The sequence below is a fragment of the Caenorhabditis briggsae genome (assembly GCF_000004555.2).
Source record: "Caenorhabditis briggsae complete genome, chrX, whole genome shotgun sequence".
In the NCBI taxonomy this organism is placed as follows: domain Eukaryota; kingdom Metazoa; phylum Nematoda; class Chromadorea; order Rhabditida; family Rhabditidae; genus Caenorhabditis; species Caenorhabditis briggsae.
The window spans coordinates 9886036-9905842 of NC_013491.2; the positions used below are offsets into that span (position 1 = coordinate 9886036).

At 37.5% G+C, this 19807-nt stretch overlaps 4 protein-coding genes across 4 annotated transcripts; 2 read left to right on the plus strand and 2 right to left on the minus strand.

Moving 5' to 3' along the window:
• Window positions 1–406: 406 nt before the first annotated feature.
• CBG14498 lies at window positions 407–3706 on the minus strand (the record flags this gene model as incomplete). The annotated part of the gene is given in 11 exon segments (XM_045239621.1): window positions 407–477; window positions 529–691; window positions 744–817; window positions 831–1131; window positions 1181–1257; window positions 1594–1686; window positions 1732–1823; window positions 1869–1976; window positions 3213–3347; window positions 3480–3627; window positions 3673–3706. The coding sequence occupies 11 exon segments, from the start codon at window positions 3704–3706 to the stop codon at window positions 407–409; spliced, it is 1296 nt and encodes a 431-aa protein (XP_045095431.1).
• Window positions 3707–7754: 4048 nt separating this feature from the next.
• Window positions 7755–9353, plus strand: CBG14499 (the record flags this gene model as incomplete). The annotated part of the gene is made up of 5 exons (XM_002644516.1): window positions 7755–7793; window positions 8834–8904; window positions 8950–9094; window positions 9154–9224; window positions 9272–9353. The coding sequence occupies 5 exons, from the start codon at window positions 7755–7757 to the stop codon at window positions 9351–9353; spliced, it is 408 nt and encodes a 135-aa protein (XP_002644562.1).
• A 973-nt stretch (window positions 9354–10326) lies between these two features.
• Cbr-lnp-1 lies at window positions 10327–12801 on the plus strand (the record flags this gene model as incomplete). Its single annotated transcript, XM_002644517.1, has 6 exons — window positions 10327–10428; window positions 10477–10749; window positions 10874–11077; window positions 12180–12301; window positions 12399–12518; window positions 12588–12801. 6 exons carry the CDS (start codon window positions 10327–10329, stop codon window positions 12799–12801), a joined length of 1035 nt encoding a protein of 344 aa, XP_002644563.1.
• A 538-nt stretch (window positions 12802–13339) lies between these two features.
• Cbr-flp-12 lies at window positions 13340–14208 on the minus strand (the record flags this gene model as incomplete). Its single annotated transcript, XM_002644518.1, has 3 exons — window positions 13340–13462; window positions 13512–13582; window positions 14145–14208. The coding sequence occupies 3 exons, from the start codon at window positions 14206–14208 to the stop codon at window positions 13340–13342; spliced, it is 258 nt and encodes an 85-aa protein (XP_002644564.1).
• Between the last annotated feature and the right edge of the window lie 5599 nt (window positions 14209–19807).

The window sequence follows — 19807 nt, forward strand, 5'->3', positions numbered from 1 at the left end:
TTTCAATTAACAAAAAAATCTGTCATACTGTAGCATTGGAGTTGTGCCGATGTACATCGCTTTTGTGTTTTATTATTATTATGTAATTCAAGATTCAAGAAATTCAAGAAAAAACGATACGATCACAAATAACCATGCTTTTTTAGAACACAATAACTGTTCAGATTATTGCGAAATGACCTGATCAATTATTGTTTTAACATTGTTTAGTAAACATTGTCGAGATCAATTGGCACAATAAAAATTAAGTAAAACAATAGTGTACTTCGTGTTGAACAATAATTGAATAGAGAAGAATTCCAGATGTTTTAAGCTCCACCCAAATACCATGGCTTCCATTTCGCAGTAACTGCAGGATACTGTACCACTCGTTGGGTGGTAGTTGTAGTTTGTGGAGGCCGATAAGTTATCTTGACAGGTGTGGAGGAATCATCGTTGTCTTGGGAGCCATGGTTACTACTTCAGGCTGGTAGACAGCTGGAAATTCACAATTTCTAGAGGATATTCGGTTATAAGCGACAAGAATACCTTGTGACGTGGCAAACATCTGCGAAATCGGCGACAACGCAGCGGCTGGTGTATTATAACTTTGGGTCCCGGGAAAGAGCTCCTTATCATAACTGTTTTCTAGTAGTGCAGTGATTTGAGAGGGTAAATTTGGAGGAATCAAACTTTTCAAAATATCAATGACCTGAAAGAAAAAATCGCAATTTTAGAGGGTTTATTTTAGAGGGTTCCAGTACCTTATGTCTTCTAGGTGTTGCTCCGTACTCGGTTGTTGTGAACAATGGGTGTTGAGTTGTGAACACAAATTCGCCTGCAAAATGCACTTTTCAACATTTTCCGTACGTTTTCCATACCCGATGTAGTTTTTTGTTTCCAGTGCTCTTTGTTATATTGCACTTTTTGCCCGTAACCACCTTTCTTCCAAATGTTCGACTTTTCTTGTTGCATTTCTTCTGGGTAGGGAATGTTATTAGTCAAGTTTGCCGCAAAAGTTGGTCGTTGCGGTCGCATGTAAACATTTGACTGGTCAGGTAGAGCAATGTAAATGTTTTCGGCGGTTGATGGAGACGGTGGGGAGGTTAGAACCATTGGGTATTCTTGGATTTCAGTTTTCGATTTTTGGGTCTGAAATAAGTCGAATTTGGTGAAAATTGATTGAAAAACAGGTGATTACCGGTTTTCGATAATGTGTTTTGATTTTCTTCTCTTTCAATGGCGAGATTTTCGGTTTTTCGGTAGTTGTAACAGTTTCTGAAAAAAACATCTTTTGTTATTGAATTTTCATGTCAGGAAATGTCAAATTAGTCAATCAGATCTAATAATTTGTAGATGTTTATTCTAGATATGTACCCTTTAAGCTCAATTATCTCAGTTCCAATGCGAGATAACAAAAATCTGTGAACTGATTAATGATTGGTGATATTATGATGAATAATTCACCAGAGAAAAATGTTTTGATATTTTCTAAAAGAACTGAAATAATTGAGCTCAAAATGTACGTAAAGGGTGGGCCAATTGAAACAAACACGGGATACTAGAATTAATTCAATATTAAAAAAACCCTAAACCAGTAAATTTTCAAAGCACCATTTCTAACACTGCAGACTACTGGATAGGATGGCTCAAATACTGTCGCTTGAAGCTCTTGGAACAATCCTGCCGCATCGGCACCACACTTTTCTGAAATTCAAAAGTCATCGCATCTCCCAGTAGTTCCAATCTTACGGTCTATATCGATCATTGTGCAAATATTTTGTTCTGAAATCCAAGTTCGCATCATGCAGATAAAATCGGAGCCTCTCGAGTTGCACTCTTGTCTGGAACATCCCTCATTTACTGGTTTCAAACTTTTTAAAGCTTACTTGCATGACAAAACTTGTTTTCCGTAGTCATTATCATCCATCTGACATCCAGTGGTTGCTGGTAATGAGAGCACGCCGGATATACATTTTTGGTGTTCGATGACTGATCTGAAGAAAGACAAAACACTGATTGTGGTGATGATATTAAAAGGTCATATTTATTCAATATCCTCTTATTTTCAATCTTCACTTTTACCTAGATAGACACCAATTGAAAATAGGCGGAAGGTAATTTCACATTATTAAGTAAACACGTTTCGAATACAGTGTGCTTATTTGAATTGACACCTCTCAAGTGCTTGCGTTTGCCTGCTTTTCGAATCTTTTCCCACACATTCGTTCATGGTCATTTCCTGACCCCCTATAAAGTTGTTTTTGACCGTTGATGCCAGGCGGCAGCTAATTGGTTTGTGGCTAATTTGGGAAGAACAGGTGTTAACCGAACAAGGCGCGAAAACCGTTGAGCAAACGTTGCCGAACAGTCGTAATTCGCCAGTCACGTAAGCTGCATGGGGCGAACAATAAAAATAGAAAAAAAGAGACAAACAACAAGAAACTGTTAGTTTCGATGGATACACAATTTATGAAAGGGCTCGATTGCAAAAGTCATTTTGTCCGTCTCGGGGAGAAAGAAGTTTTGTTTTGTTTTGTCTTGGTGCGAACTGAGATCAGAATGACGTGGACCGAAATTCGGAATTTTCAAACAAATGACTAGACAAGAGAGCTTGAATTTTTCTAATGAAATCTTTTAAAAACTAGTTAAAACAGGAAGTGCGAAATCTTAAAAAACTAGTCAAAACAGAAAGTACCGTGAACATGCTAATAGAACGCCTCACCCTTAACCGTCAACTTTGAGCCAATTTATCTTGATCCCTGAAAAAGATTTCAAAAAGTTGAAAAAATTTGGATAGCTCTCATATGGAACGAGATAATCGAGCTCAAAGTATATGGTGGGCATCGTTCAGGGGGGCACAGTCAAAATCGAGTAAATTTATCTCGGTTCCTGGAAAATATATCGAAAAGTGGCTAACTGAGAACAAATTCACCTAGAATGTTTTGTCAGTTGACTATTTTTCAATATCTTACGAGAAATGAGATATATTAGCTTGAATTTGACTGTTTAAGTCATTCTGTTAAAGTGTTCACTATTTTTCAATTTTCTAACTTCAAAAGGGAATTGAACCTATTCCCGTTTTTTCTATGCCCGAATTGCACCTATGCCCGTTTTTTTTAGCCTAAGTGTCTTTTTTGTGGCAGTTTTGGAAGTTTTGGGTTTCATTTTCATCACGAGTAAGCTAGTTGAAAACATCACCTAGTATCAGCCTGCTACCACCCACAACTCACTTCTGTCTCTTCATGCTGAAAGGTGAACACAAATACATAATTGTTTTTGAAACTTCACTCAATATCCTCTTCTGTTTATCATCTCCACATTCCAGAATTTTCTCTTGGAAACATGGGAGAGTAGATGAGTACACCCTGCAAAGGAGAGCATTAGAAAAAGTATCAGAGAATAAATAATTTTCATTCATATTCGTGCCTCCAACCGATAAGGTAACCAAGAAGATTCTTGACACACAAGTTAAAAGTATCACCGTTCAAAAATCTTACTTGCAGGTGTGAAGAAGACGTGCCTCTGTGCCAATGTTAAAAATCAGACTCAAAATGTTTTTCTCAATTGGCACGCGCTGAGCTTTCAATCGAAGCATGCAACCCAGAAATGAGTGATCAGGACATCGCCCATAAACTTGAGAAATTTCTGGAAGCTTTATTTTGAAATGGTTTAAAAATATTCAAAACTTACCACCCAGAAAAAACAATATGAAAATGAATTTCATTGTTTTAGCTGGAAACGGAAGATTAGGATAAAAAAAAGGCGATTAATGAAAAAGGGTTTTTAGATTTGACACGGATAGATAGAAATCAAATCAAGACCGTATCTACAGAACGTGCTCACAGAGCCTCCTTTTCTGACACTTTCCAAATAAGAGCACGCCCTCTTTCTCACTAACCGTTGTTTTGCTCTCCCCTTCTGTCTCAACCCCAACCTCCTCCCGCCCGCACTTTTTCGTGCGCATTTTGGTAACGATACAACGCAAACTTTCCCTTCCATCATTCATCACATTTCTTTAGCCACACTGGTCACTCTAGCCTTCCCAACTCGTCAATCCACTCAGGATTTGATCGCGAGTTTAGATTAGAAAGAACAACGGGAGATTCGAGGGGTCAGGGCTATTGATAGATGTTCGTGGCGCTCTCCAGAGCTCGTGGTTTTTGAGGAAATGAACATATTTATCTTGTTCGAGGAGAGAATGATTAAATGATACAGTTGTCTGCGGTTGAAATCTATTTCGGGAAAAGACAGATGGTTTCTTCCTTTTGGAGTGGATGAAAATTGTGTGTTGCTAATTCAAAAAGTTTAATTTGAAAAAAAAAAAACGAAATCAGGGGCTTTGGAGGAAGGTATCCACTGAATCGTAAAAAAGGTTATTGCTCAGAACGCAAAAAATGATTTCTCGGAAAAAACCAAACACATTTATAGAGAACGCTACAGTAATCCATCGTATATACGACGACATTTTCAGATCCAGATGACATTTTCCTTTTGATTCCAAGACATTTGAATGACGAGGATTTTCCGAACATTTTTTTGTAATTGAAATATGACGAAAACTACAAAAACGAGAATATCCAGAAATGATTGGAATTTCCAAATTTTTGTTCGCTTCTTCAAATATTGGAACGTAGAACAAAAGATTTGGAACTTAGACCAGAATAATCCAGAATAACTGAGCTTGGACCAGAATAACTGAGCTTGGACCAGAATAACTGAGCTTGGATTTCACGTGGAGCATCTATTTAAGCAAGTACGTCATCTGAATCCATAATATTCTCTACCCAAGAAACCAAAAAATCTAATCTCAAGTTCGTTTAAGTGGAATGCGGTAGCCCTCACTCCTCGATTCTGACCTACGACCCACTTCGAAAAATTCAAAATCTTCAGATTGTTTTTACGAGATACTGTAATTGGTTTTTAACGCTTTCTCGAAGCCATTTTCCATTTTACCCAGAAGGAGCAAGAAAATTGGCACATGCGAATGGCACCAATGCTAAAAATTTGACCCTTCAATTATCTTTTGACCCGCCCAATCTCCTCGAGGAAAAAGATGATGTGTGCTCTCAGACTTTGCTTTCTTCATTCTCACATTTTCGACTCTTTTTGGCAAGTGACATCCTAATTTATTGTCTAATTTGGGGTGCTCATTTTTTTTTTGGAAGCTGATGTTTTTGAAAAAGTCGGCAGTGTTTTTCCTCTGAATATTGTTTATTTTGAAACGGTATTAGGTTGTTTGGAAAGTTCTTTGATCTACTCTTTTCAAAAATGATTTTTGTGAACGGTGTGAAAGCAAGGGAGCAATCGTTTTATCAGTATATTGGTGGGGTCTAATAGTGTCTACACCTCAACGGAGATCATTCTCCTCTTTTCGCGCAGTGAGATATGCTCAACGTTTTCAACCCTAACACTTAAAAAGGGGACTCCGACCAAAAATTTTTATTGCATTCAAATGTGTTAAAAGTTATCTATTTTCCGAATATTATTGCGAAAAATTCAAAAAAATCCGAAATTCCCAAAAAACGCCGTTGCAAAGGAAGAAAATTCAAAAAAAGGTGCCGCCGGGGGACGAGGATTTTCAGTGAGAAACCTAGGCCACGGCAGCGGGCGCCTTTTCTATGTGGCAAATTTTCCGGATTTTTTTCAATTTCATGTCCGGCAAATAAAAAACGTAAAAAACCAGTGTCGGCGACTTGAAAAAAAGGCTGTCATTTGCCGTGGCCTAGGTTTCTCACTGAAAATCCTCGTCCCCCGGCGGCACCTTTTTTTGAATTTTCTTCCTTTTCAACGCCGTTTTTCGGGGATTTCGGATTTTCTTTGAATTTTTTCGCAATAATATTTGAAAAATAGATAAATTTTAAAACATTTTAATGCAATAAAAATTTCTGGTCGGAGTCCCCCTTTAAAACTTTCGAGCTGTCATTTTATTTTTATTCCTATCTGACCTGAAAATTTCTGAAATCAATGTCGGATTAATGGAGACTAACAACGAAGATTCATGCTTCAGAATACTCATCACAACCGGGCTTCATAAGTTTGAAAAAGGAGAATTCTCATTTGTCGAAAATCCCCCCTCAGAAAGGCATATGGGCTTAGTTTTGAATTTATTGGAAACCGGAATTCGAAGGGAGCCCTTTCAAATTGTGCGGGATTTATAAAGTAAGTTCGGAGCAAACCTTTAATCAAAAATCCTTGGGCTGGAAACTCTCGGTAGAGTCAAAGTGCGAAGATGTGAACCACACCTTTTGGCTCAACGCAACTTTGTTTCACGTGTGGGCACCTGTTTGAATCTTCGAATCCTGCGTTGCACACATGAATGTTGGAATCAAATCGTTACTAGTGGTGATAAAAGGGTAATGTATAATTACAATAAACGATATGCCATGTGGGTTGACAAAATCACTCAACCACCAGACCACCCGAAACACGAATTTCATGGTGAAAATGGGATGTTGTCGGTATGATGGTCTACCACGAAGTGGAGTAATGCGAGCTACTAGATGATGGTGTCACTATTGACCGATACCTATTCTTGTCAGATAACAAAACTCAAACTCCGTGTGGATCTCCATAGGAAAGAAAAACAAAGGTTAATTTTCAAAATTATAATTTCCAACCGCATGTCGGAAGGAAGACCCAGACCGATCTCGGTTGATGTGGCTGGACTATTCTATCTTATACAACGTTTAGGCCAAACCTTGGTCTTTCTGACTATCACTTATCCAGCTATTTACAACGCTATGTTGATTGAAAAAAAATCACCTAAAAACATGATATCAAAATGGGTTGACTTGATTTTTAATTCGCTGTGACTGGAGTTTTGGAAGAATGTCATCCACAATTTGGTGGGGCGTTGACAGAAAGTCATTGATAACAATGGTTTTTACCTTCTATTTATCCGACATCGTTTTGACCCTTTTTACATTAAATAAAAAAAACCTTACGCTAAAAATGGGAGGAACTTTCCAAACAACCTAATAGATTCTTAGAAAAAGAAAACTAAATAATTTTCAAACTTTGCAGAGACTAACTACCATTAAATATTCTTTCCATTGGACCATATGTTGCAATTTATTTGGAAAATCATTCAAAACGCCCTCAATCGGTTTGACAGATTTGATTGCAAACCAGTGAGTCTAAAAGTTGAATTCTGATTACATTTGGCTCTCAGAGGGCTTTATAACCTCAATTAGTAAAAAATGAGTTTTTATTCTATACTGGCTTCTAACTTATTAAAGTTCTGTTTTCTTATTTCCAGTCTTGTAATTTTTATGAACGTTTGAATTTCTCCCATAGGAAAATGGTCAAATTAAAAAACTGAAAGCTCACGCAACCTTCGACGCAAACCCGTTACTCCCCAGTTTTTTTTCGTATTTTTTTCATATGCTTATTACACTATCACTTCTTACATATTTCCCTCTAACTTTCTAGTTTTAGCTCCTTTTGAACCCACCCAAATCTTTCAAATTTATTTTTCCTGTTTCCATCTTTCAAAACAAAACAAATGAGCATGACGTGTCAATAGTAGAAAGAAATTGAAGAGAATTTATATGGAGAACACACATTTTTCTCTGCCAGTGCACGGAGACGAGAAAAAAGGGCGTTTCGGTCATGGTGACGAAGAAAAATGAATAGAACGTGTATATTAAGCTAGGCAAACTCGCCGTACAACGACTACTGTGCATGCACGCTTTTTGTTTATATTCTTTGGAGTTTTGTTTTTCACCTATTTTTCGTCGCAAATTGATATCATAATTCATATCACCTTGCAGATGGGTTTCAAACTTCTCACGTTCTTCTTCTTTTTTCTGGTAAGTTACTGATCTGCGATCATTTCCTTTTTTAGTGACTCTGATCATTGGATGAACTTATTTATTATGCTATTTGAATACAAGAAAAAAAACTAAGAGTGGAATTGGGGTCCAAAATGAAAGGGAACAGATTGTTTGATAGCTTTTCTGAAGGAAGCTACATTATACAACACTTCAATCACAACTTTTTCAGAATACCTAATTTTTTTCGAAAGTGACTGAAGTGATTCACTGATTCCAAATTCTAATTCGGAGTCGCTATTTTTCTTCTCCGGAAGATTTTCACAACTCATTCTTTAAATTCGTTTTCGAATACTGACTTTCTGAACATTTGAAACCATTCCCTTCAAAATTGCCTTAACGGAGGCCAGACACCAAAAAAAAAGTTTTCCTGATATTTTGCATAGAGAACCCCCATAAGGGGTTGAACTCATGACAGGCAGCTCAGGGGTACAGCGCCGCTACCGGCTGAGCTACGGAGGCGCGAAGGCGCCTGACGACCGATGGTCTACATAAGCGCGGCGCGATTTCGTCCCCCGAACTGTCCCCCGCAATTTTTGCTGTCTCGCCTCCTTTAAGAATTTTTCGAGAAATAATAATCAAGATCAGAAAAAGAATAATTATATTGGGACTTATTCAATTGGGTTTTAAAAACCTTCCAGATTCCGGAAGACAGCTTAATCTTCGAATGATGAAATACACTTTGTATGAGATCAGAAGGAAATAATCATTTTAGATCGATGAAAAATTCAGATTTCATTTAAAGTTTCTCGTAGTTTTCATGTTTTCCATTCGAAAACAGTAAAGACATTGAATTCATCAATTGTGAGAACTTCTTTATGTAGATATTTCTTAAAAGAGGTCGCCTTTGTATTCCTAAAATGTTTTCCGGAATAGTTTTACTCTAGACTTAATTAATTGAAAAAAAAACGTTGAGAAAATGAGAAATAATCAAAAAATATAAATGGACAGAATTAAAGAGTGTCGACAAGTTAGTTGTTTCGTAGCTTCTTTTTTCTCAAAGCAACAATATTTTTTAGTTTTTGGTTCGCCCAGAAGCAACCTACAAGACTAATGTCGTCGTGCTCACCTATGTGGTCATGAAGCTCCAGTGAGTCGGCTTTTACCTATCTAATCATTGATTTCAATTATTCAGGAAGCTGATCTGGATGACCTACAAAACTCGCAAAAACCATCAAGAGGTCCACTACTACATAGCACCAGGACAAGCTTTTGGAGTGCTCCCATCCCAAACGTACCGCTCGTTTCGATTTGCTTTGGACTTCATTCTCATAGTGGTGGTAAGATAATATCCGTAAATGTCTTACGTGTTCCTAAACTCTTAATCACTTATTTTCAGTACTCTCGCTTCATCGCTCAATTCTGCACCACAACTGAAACTCGTAACACCGTTGCAGCATACACTGTGGTGTAAGAGAAACAATAGAAACATTTTCAAAGTAATCATTTTTTTTCAGCTTCACATTCCTGCACTCCTGGGAGCACCTCCTTTACGGAATCTACGGATTCGACATTGTTCGCAACAGTAACCTGGCCTAAACTAGCCATTCCAATGATCACAAACCAATATAATTTTCAAATTATCAATTGTTTGCGTTTTTGTTTCCATATTTTCCTGCACACATGTATTTTTTTCACTTTCAAAAATTCAACTCAATGAATTTCCAATTTTTCGAAATGTTGTCAAAGTATTTCCGTTTAATCCGTTTCATTGTATCTAAAAGATTCAAAAATCTACAATGAAATCTTTAAAACTCGATCTGATCTTCCTAATTTATTTTAATGTGTTCCTAATTTTTCATTTCTTCTCACTTTTCTTTTGCTTTTTGCCCTTGAGACCCTCTTGTTTCTCTTGTCTGTGTGTTGTGTGTGCGCGCGTGCACTAGACGCACGTCAACTACCCACATTTTGCGTCAACCGCCCCGGTTGACCCTTTCTCGGTTTTCAGTGCGATTTGCATATTTGTCATATTTATTGTCATGTTGGAGCAGTTTTTTCTCAAGTTTTGTTAATTTTACTCAATTTTTTTATAACGTTCCCGTGGTATTTAAGCTTGTTTGCAGTAGCTAAGACCTAAACATAACTTTTAAACTATTAAAAACACGCCACCACCAAATATTCATCGTTTTTTTTTGATACTGCAACCATCCAAGTAAACACATGTCGACTTCTCAATCGCCCACCATTTGTTTTCATTTCTTTTGAAAACGTTTCTGTTCGCCTCTCTCACTTACTTTTGTTACACAAAAACCCAAGTTGTTTTTTCTCGCATTTTTTCTCTCTGTGACTTTGTGTCATTTGAAGAAATCACTTTGTGGCACTTCTTTTTACTTCTAGAAAGCTTCTTTTATAGAAAAAAAATGGTGAGTAAGTAATGTAATTAGTTAATTTTAGTTTCTTAACTAACAGAAAAAGCATGCCTCTTCCCCCTAATGCCCGCATACAGGTCGCATTATCGATTTTCCCCCGTCTTCTCATTACTCCTGTACTGTTTTACATTGAATGATTATAGATGGGAAACCTATTTTCTCGCACCAAGTCACCTGCCACTGAGCTTGAGCGTGTAGTTCTCTCAATTGAGGACTTCAAGAAGCGACTTCAGACGATATCAGCGGTAATGTCATCTCAAGAAATAGAAAAAAGTCACCTAATTATTTTCCAGAGCAATTCATCGACCCTTTACTACTACTACATGGGCGTCATAATCATTCTGAGCATTGCGATGGCTCACACTTGGCTCCGTTTCGACGATCCGACAAAGACCTACGTGGCGTGTGCGCTCGTATTTGGAGCGACTGTCATCGTTCTCACCGGCCGGTACATCATCAACTGCTTCTTCGCGTGGCGCACAAACCGAACTACACAGAAATTGGAAAACGCGATTACACAGAAGACAGTTTTGCTGGATCTGGTTAAAGAGACTCTCAAGTTCAAGGTATGACATTTTTCTGAATGAGTAGTAAGGGATCTTTCTCGGCCTGCAAATTTTTCTATGGTAGAAAGTCACTTGCCAATCCTTATTCAAAAAATAGCACTACATCTCAAGAAAATTCTTTCAGGAAGCCAAAGAAATTCTGGACCGCTACGAGGAGAAAACCGAGGCTGGAAACACCCCAACCGAAAACAGCAAACTGATTCATCAACAGAAACAACAGAATGAGACGCTTGTTTCAAAAACAATAATGAAACCAGATCAGAAGCGTGTGGAGACTCCAGTTTCCCAGAAACCAGTTCCGTCAAAACCTGGAATCGCATTTGACTCGGTAAGTATCAGTATTATATAAATTTTGGCCGGGTTAAAACGAGTACCTTATTTCGGGCAAATTCGACATGAAGAATTATCGAACTGAATTAATTGGGAATTGAATTACCGATTTTTTACTATACTCGGCTGCCGGCTTGCTATTTCTGGGAAAAAAATTGATAGGGGGTCGGCTTTGGGACGAATATTGGCTAGGTTCCTGTCGGAACTTGTCCCAAAAAACGGCTAATTAGTAGGACGATTTCTGTCGAGAGTTGAAATTTGTTCTAGGTCGGCGAAATCTGTCGGTGTTTGGTCCGCATTAGTAGTGGTCTTACCTGAAATCTGACCAACCTCCGACCAGAAGTTGCTTGCTACTCCCGAATATTTTCATAATTTCAAAAACTTATGTTTTCAACAAAAACGTTTCAAATAAACAGGAGCCTTTGTTGGGAATATTAAACTTGGCGCGACTGGACCTGTGACGAGTATGTTTTGACAAACGTACAGATTAACCTATATTCAAAAAAACATAGAGCAATTGGGCTAGACTGTTTAGAACAAGCGTTCTGGACGGGTTTTCCAAACGTTTTGGGTGAGTTTTGCTTCTCAAATCAAGGGGATTCCAAGTTTAACGCTCATATTGAAATAGCTTAAGAAATAGGATTTCATACCAGCTAGGCAGAGTGACGACGTATTTTCTGTTCACTTTATTAAGGTAAATTTCATAACTCATGTAATACAACTCTTCCCAAGTTTTCAGTTTTTAGCTCCCTTAAAAGTTGGAGACGAAACATTCTTCGTACTCATAGACGACTTCTGTCTGACTAGGAACAAGAAACCTGACTAGTTTTATTGGCCCATAAAAAGGCAACATGCAAAGTTTCCACTTTTCTTCGTTGCAAAAAATACTTGAAGTCTCGTGGAAAAAGAACATGCAGCAAAAGTTGTCTCATATTTTAAATTCACTTGAAAGATCAGCTTTTTAGGATCCTCAACGTTTTTCAAGAGCTTCAAAAATTTGCAAATTTTTCTATGATTTTTGGAATTGGCTGCAAAAGTTTGCTGCCAGAGGTTGAGAGCGTCATCCGGATGATACAATACCATTGTCTTTATGTTTTTAGATGAACATGACTCCATACCAACAACGGAATTCAAACGCCACTCCAGTTCGTCCATTCCTTCGTCAGTCCACCGCTCTCGACCGAATTCTGGACTACTTCATGTCGGACGGACCCAATTGCAGGTCAGATGACATTTTATAAAAAATATGCACTACTTTTCCATTCCTATTTTTGTCTTCGTCGTCATGACACAGCCACCTAATGATACTCATTTTTCAGAAACGCTTTGATCTGCTCCATCTGTCATACACACAATGGAATGTCAGTGCCAGCGGAATATCCATTCATCTCCTTCCGCTGCTTCGAATGCGGCCATCTGAATGCCGCAAAGAAAATGGGGTAGGGCCTTTTTCCTTGTTTTTTTCTGCCAGCAAAAGAAGTTCCAAACAGGAAACGTTTTATTTTCAGACCACATCTTCCAATAACCCGTCCACCAATGGGTCCAAAAGGCATTCAACACAATGGCAGAGCTGGACCAGTTCCACCTAAAAATCAACAACCCGTCGTGCCAATGGAGAATCCGAATCCGTCGACCGACTTGACACCATCTGCCAGTCAACATGGATCGGACTCCGAGCCAGAAAAGAACGCCGATGAAACTGCCGTTGTTGAAAAATCCTAAAATATGGGATTTTTGTCTTCCTACACAACATAGTCTATTTCATCTACCGGGTCCTCTTACCTTACAAACGTTATTTATTTGTACCGTGTTTGTTTTTTGTAAATTATGTGTTTTAAGTCATTTCTTCTAGGTTCATCCTACTAGGTTCCAGTCTGGGTCTCTATCTATTTTCATTTCATGCCACTCTCCCAATCTTATTAGTTAAGAATCTTTATTTCTTTGAACTCGTCTCTCAAAACCTCTGGTATTCGTTTTTACTGTTGTGAATATTAAATATATAATTGCCCTTGCCAGATTTTAAGAGTTCTTCTCTCTTCTCAAATGAATTTTTTAACTCAAGCATCTGAAAATTGTAGAATACGTGAAAAAAGAAAACATAACAACAAATCAGTTTTTATTTTCAGCGGCTGCTATCACAATTCATTACGAAATTGACATAGAGTGTAAGGGGGGGGGGGGGGGAAGAGACAGAGAATGAGAGAACATTTGGGACATTTTATATAGTAGGGCTCCTTTAGAAGGTGTTCAGCCAGCTGCTCTATTTTCTTCCGAATCGAATGAACTCGAACTTGTTGCGTCGCTTCTCCGCCATCTTGAGCTGTTGGCTACCCTCCTGTAGAGCCTCCAACTCAGCCAGAGCGTTCAGGAGTTGAGTGCTGATCTGGAAATAGTCAATGAGTTTATTAAATTTTGGGGGGGAATTATAGTACCTTGTTCAAGCTCTCGTGACTTGCGTCTCCATCGTACATGGCAGCTGGAAGTACTTCCGGCGATCCTTTGGCTGAAAATAAAAAACATGAAAGATACCATCTTAGTGTTCCCTTCTGGCCCATAAGATGTAAAACTGCTGGAAGAGAATGGGGTGGACTCCAAACTAATATTTGTCTTTTGTGTTCCGGATCCTTGTTGTTTTTCAGAAACATAGTCTTTCTCTTCTTTTTAATTAGAGATTCTTGTCCAGCAGAGCCTCCTAATTTTTTTTCCGAACGATCCAGATGACACGCAAATTTGTGCAAAGACAGGAAGAAAATATGGTGTAATTCTGCATATTCAATGAGAAACTAGCTCTGACAAAATGACGAATTAGAATTTTTTAGGAAGGTGGTGAACCTTGTTGGACCCCTCTAGTGATTATTCAGACGCATAGTCAGGAAGTGTTCAGGAGGAAGGAAGAGACATGTTAGTTTTCGGCAATGAGTCACAGAATTCCTTTGTTGTAGGGAAAATAACTTGGAATAATTTGGTTTTGACAGCAAGGAGAAGAAGATACTCCTACGCTTTTTCTCACTAATTGAGTTGAAGAAATGAATTGCTTTCCCCAGATTTCGACCCACTTGGCTTACCTTTCTGTGCAACTGATGTTGCGATGAAGCACAGCAAAAGGGCAAGAACGAGTTGGGAATTCATGTTGAGCCGAAAGTTCAGCTAGTGTTTGTGCGGCGCAAAATAATATGGCCGATCTGAATTGGCGAGCTTGGGAGACATCCGAGTAGGCGGGGCCGCGCGGCGGACCGCCCACTTTTGGAGACGAAATTATGTTGAAGAAGAGCTAGAGAAAAAACCGAGAGCAAGAGAAAAAAACAAGAAAAAAAAGTGAAATCATGTGTCTTTTCGGGAGAAGATTGATGGTAGACAATGATAGAAAATTGGGCATCCTTCTTGAAATGTACGTACAACTCGTCATCGCTTTCCGTCGCGGCCTTCTGAATCCTCTTCTTCTTCTCCTTTTTGAAATTTCTGATTGTAGAGGGATAGTGGAATCCGGAAGAAGGCGTCGAAGAAGAAGTGATGTTAGTGTAACACGCACAAAAGGCGCAAATTGGAAGAAAAAACGACAGTGGGGGGGTCCATGGCGAAAAATGGGGCGAGACTTTTCACCCGGTCGTAATTCTGTACAAAAACATGTTGAAAGAGAGATATTTGGAAATATTTGAATTCAAATTGAAGATAAAACCGGAACCATGACGAATTCTAAAGCTTAAACGGAATTCACTTGAGGGGAGGTCGAAGTTTGCTGATCCACCAATTAGCTCTATTCAGGATTTCTTTGTACTGATCTTTCCACTTCCAAGTTTCAAAGTACAAGCTGTTTCAAGAACTGTTTCAAGGCTAGAAAGCTATAGTTCGTCAGAAAAATGATTGGAATCCCATTCCAAAATTAGCATCACCCACACGTGTCTGTCCCCCGAAAAAGTCATAAGTTTTGAACATAAAAACTCTCTTTCCCTAGAAAGGAGCCCGAGACATTTTTATTTGTCGGACTGCGCATCTCTTGATTAAAAACAAGACAGTCGTTGGGAAACAGATAAGAATCAAAGTTTAACTACTGGTTCTTGAAACTTTTCCTTAAAAACATCAACATTATGGCTCATGGCTTCTCTGGATGGACAAAGATTTATTGTTATATTTTTCGGGGTGACATACTTAAAAATTTTGTTGCAAATCTTTGGGAAAATATAGGGTTATAGAAGAAAATCTAAAAATAACTGGTGTCCAAAGTTTTCATACCAATTCCTAATATAAAACTTGGAAACAGAACACACATATCAAAATTAGCATATGACAAGTCTCTTAATCTGATAAGGATTTTATGTTTTTATTGAAAAAAAATTTTGTTTTCCAAATCTTATCAGTTTTTATCAACTCCGAACCGCTCAGTAGAAAATTATAATCTACTGTTTTTAAGCTTTGGATTCTGAACACAAGAGCGGAATGGGAGAAATTTCTGGAAAATTCAAGACATGCACTCTCTTTTTTTCTCTCTCGATCAAGGAATCGGCAGAAACTGAAAATAATATGTGTCGAAATCCCATTTTTATTTATTCTTGGTATATCAGAAACCTTGAAAGTTGCCGATTTGATGTGAGCATTGCTTTTTTCGGAGCATGGGCCGTATCAAGCTGATAGTTTTATTTGAAAATCAGGTTTCCCTTCCAATTTTGGCTGAGGGTTCATTCCATTCGCATGAAAAATGTGAAAATTCTATCGAAATTAGTGAGCTATACATTGAGAACTTCTCAATTTGCAAAATATCAACTCATTTCATTTTTGTACAGTCCAACAGGAGGAGAAAAGAGACTGTCTCAAATTGTAGTATGGCTTTGAAATTCTTATCCCCTATTCCGTGTTATTGTAAGTATTCAAAGTTTTTCGTAGTATTTAGATCATCACGTAATTTTTTTTCGAAATGGATATTTTCAGAAACATTCAAATCATACAAATGACAGAATTGGTTATTTAAATGGGTTTCAAATCAGAATCGTCATTTGATAGTATTTGGAATTTGTATGAAATCACAATCTGTGTAAAGCTTCAACATGAATTTATGTTCGTTTGACTTGCTATACGAATTCTTCGTTCTGACATTTCCATTTTTTCTTTGATGCTTTCTTCCGAAGGAAAAAAATGCGTAGTACTGTCCTTGTGACAAGGAAAAAACTAGAGGGGGTGGTTTTCGATATCCAGCGAAAAAAGTACCCATTAAAACGAGCCATCTGGGAGTGATGCTGTCCGATAAAAGAAGTATCATTACGAATGTAGTTCCTACGCGCTATGGCTTTTTACAAGTTTCCGACGTGCTCAATTCAAATGTGAAGTTTTCGTCTGTGGAATGCACCAGATGGTTTAAGGGTGTTTCAACTGAAAAACAAACATCAGAATGGGTGGTTTGAATGGGACACCCAACTGACATCATGATGGTTTTTTCTGGTATACATGGGTTGCGTCGAAAGCAATGAATTTGAAAGTTCGAATGTAGAAAATGTTGGGGGACATGAATAAAATAATTTTCTTGAAATTTTGTAAGCAGTAATACCGTGAAGGAATAAAAGTACTGAGAGCGCGTTTACGGTGACGATGACTGAAGATACTGTAAACGCTCTATACCACCCCACATTTGAACGTCAAGAGAATTGATTTTAATTTGTATAAGAAATGTTAATAATCGTTCAAACTATAAAAGTGCTAGTCATATATTTTCAAACATATTATCAGTTCACAGATTTGGAATATACAAACGCTTTTGGAGATAATTGAGTTTAAACTTGACAGTGGGCGGCATTCTATCACAGGTGTTACGTTTTGTGTCACAATACGAAATTACAAAACAAAGCACAGAACAATTCCGGAGCTTTTTCTTTTTCCACAAACATCAAATTTCAAAATAAACAGATGAAAAACTCAACCATACAGGAACAGGGGACTCTATCAAGTCATAAACATGACAAAGGAATATTTCAATTCTCGTTTCTGTTTTTCCGATCCTTCCTTCCACATTTTCGAACCATCCTTCCAGATTCATCACAGTCAATCAACCATTTTTGATTGACTTTTTAGTGAAGCAAAGATAGACAGGAGTTTTATGTTAAACGGAACTTGAGAACTCATTCATTTTAGAGTGGAATTTATCTTTTTGAAATGTGATGTACGGAAGTCTATTAATTTTCTTAGAAATCAAAATTCAAATTGAAAGAATAAAAATAAATGGAATCGCAAAGTAGTTATCTCAGCAAATTTTCACGGCATTTTTTAAATGTTTTTTTTAATTTTTTTTTCAGAAACCAAATGAAGTTTTTTTTAATTGATTTCTTTAAATTTAGTGTATTTAATACACCTTCGGCAGGATGTATCCGAAATTTGAATGTATTCAAATTCGTTATCATATTGACATTATCACACATATGTTTTTTGCGTTTTTTTATCATTTCATTTTGTATACTTCCTACCTAGGTGTTCAACCATATTGGATATTATACTGCCTCGCAGACAAGACCTCAATTCTCCTTTTGGTTGTAACAATGTCGTATCTATATATCATCATTTTTGCGTTCAAAACTTGCAATAATTGTCTATGTTATCAGTTTAACACCATTTATTACAAATATTACAACCAAAGTCCCTCCAAACTCACTCGTGTTCGGAATTTTTCTTTTGTTTTGTTAAACAATAATTGAGGTTCATCGTTTTTGATTGATCTATAAGAAAAACTGTTGAATATGCGTTGTAGCAATATTGTTTTTCGTTGCGTTGTTCAATTTCAATCAGGTCTGTTCGAAAGTTTTCGGGATCAATTTTTTTGTTTTTTCAGTGAATTACAAAATATGGTGGTTTTAACAAAAAAGCATTAAAATATTATGTTGATAAGAAAGTTTCTTTCTTTTTTGGCAAAACTTTTGATCAAATTTTTCTCAATGCGGAGGGAGCTAGATCAATGAAAGTAACGTCCATTAGCATCAATAGTTGTCTGGCAACGCTCCGGTAATTTCTTGATTCCATCGGCCCAGAACGAGGAGGGCTGCGATTGAAATAGTGGGACTACTCCTTTTTTGTGCCATTTTTTCACTTAAAGTATTCACTATCAAGATGACGTTTAAGAGCTTCAAAATATTACTTTTCCTGAAGGGCAAGGTCCGGAGAATACGATGAGTGCAAAATAACAATTCAGCCAAAGGTCATGAATTTATGGCTGATCCCTCTATTCACAAGAGATCTCGCATTGCCGCACTGGAAGCAAACTTTGGTTTTTTCTCCTCTTTTGATTAGACTGTCAAGTTTATATTTTCTAATTATGAACTACACAAGGTGGCAGTTATAGTGGTACCTTCAACTAAAACTTCCCAGTGTCCATTACTTTGACCGACCATCAAACTCATAGCATACCTATTTTTAAGGAAAATTTAGGTTCTTGGACGTCCAGAGATAGCTATTTCTTGGCAATCAACTGACCCTTCCGCACATTGACAGAGTAACTTACGCACTTATCATCTACTGTAATGACATCATCCAGCCATTTGAACGTGCGAAGAAATGATAGGTGAAACATACCCATGTCTAAATGACGAAACATATTGTAGTCCAGAAAAACACGGTGTACGAATCAACCCAGATTTTGACTATGCCAAGAGACTTCGATCCGGTCACAATACTTGGTTGACTAGAGGACAATGCCTGTGACATTTTACGAATGGTTTGAAATGGATGCACCTCCCCGGTTTTTAGCAATTGACGAAGATCCGACTCACTAGTCCGTTGGCATCTTCCAAACTGAACTCTCTTGTTTGGAATTCCTCAAACAAAAGGCAAATTGTAGGCGATGACGGAACATGTCCCTTATATACATCCACAATTTTCTTCCAAATACCAACTGTTTGAAGACCGAATAGAAATAAAAATATAATCAAGTTGCCAATGTGCACTCGGATAAGGACTAAAAGAATCGCCATTTCTTCAAAACGAAGAGAGATAAGAATTTGAAAATCTAGGATCTAATAGCCACTGAACACAGCTCTCTAACAAAAAAAATTTGGCCCGCTAAACCACTTGGAGCGCCAGATATCGATTCTCAAAAACAACTCTGCCAAAAAGAAAGAAACTTTCTTATCAACCTAATAAATTCAAAAATTTTCTGTAAACTTTCCCAAAAATCCGAAAACCTTAACAAAAAAGAAACTTTTTTGGGTTTCTTTGGTCACAACTTCCGTCAAAAAGTTGTATTTAGATTTTTTTTCTAGCCTAAAACCGAAAAGTTTTCTTTTCCGTTTTTTGGAATCGAAAAACCAAGATTCCAATTTTTAGGAAGAAGTTTTTGCTCGGCCCTGATTCCAGTGGCCTCATTCAGTTGATTTAACAAAACCCCAACTCAGCTCTTCAATCTCACTTATAGGCTTTTACTCAAATTAACTACAACATTCTTTTTCGCGTCTCATGACACTTCGCTCGTGAGAAATCTGAGTTCTTTTCTTTTTAGGAGAAGCTCTGTCTCTTGCCTTGCTCCGACTCTGTTATTCTTCTTCAAAAGGCTATCTCCCCTTCTCTTAGGGTCTTTGGTAGAGCTCAACAGACTCATACCTTTCAATTATTTTTTCATTTTCAATTTGTACCTTTTCTTCTGCTCAAAACGGCTCCGTTTGTCAAAGAAAATCGGTTGTCATAGTGATTCTTACTACCCGTCAGGGTCTATCCGTTGTCTATTTCTTACTCATGTACGTTATTACTATTTTTTGAAGCT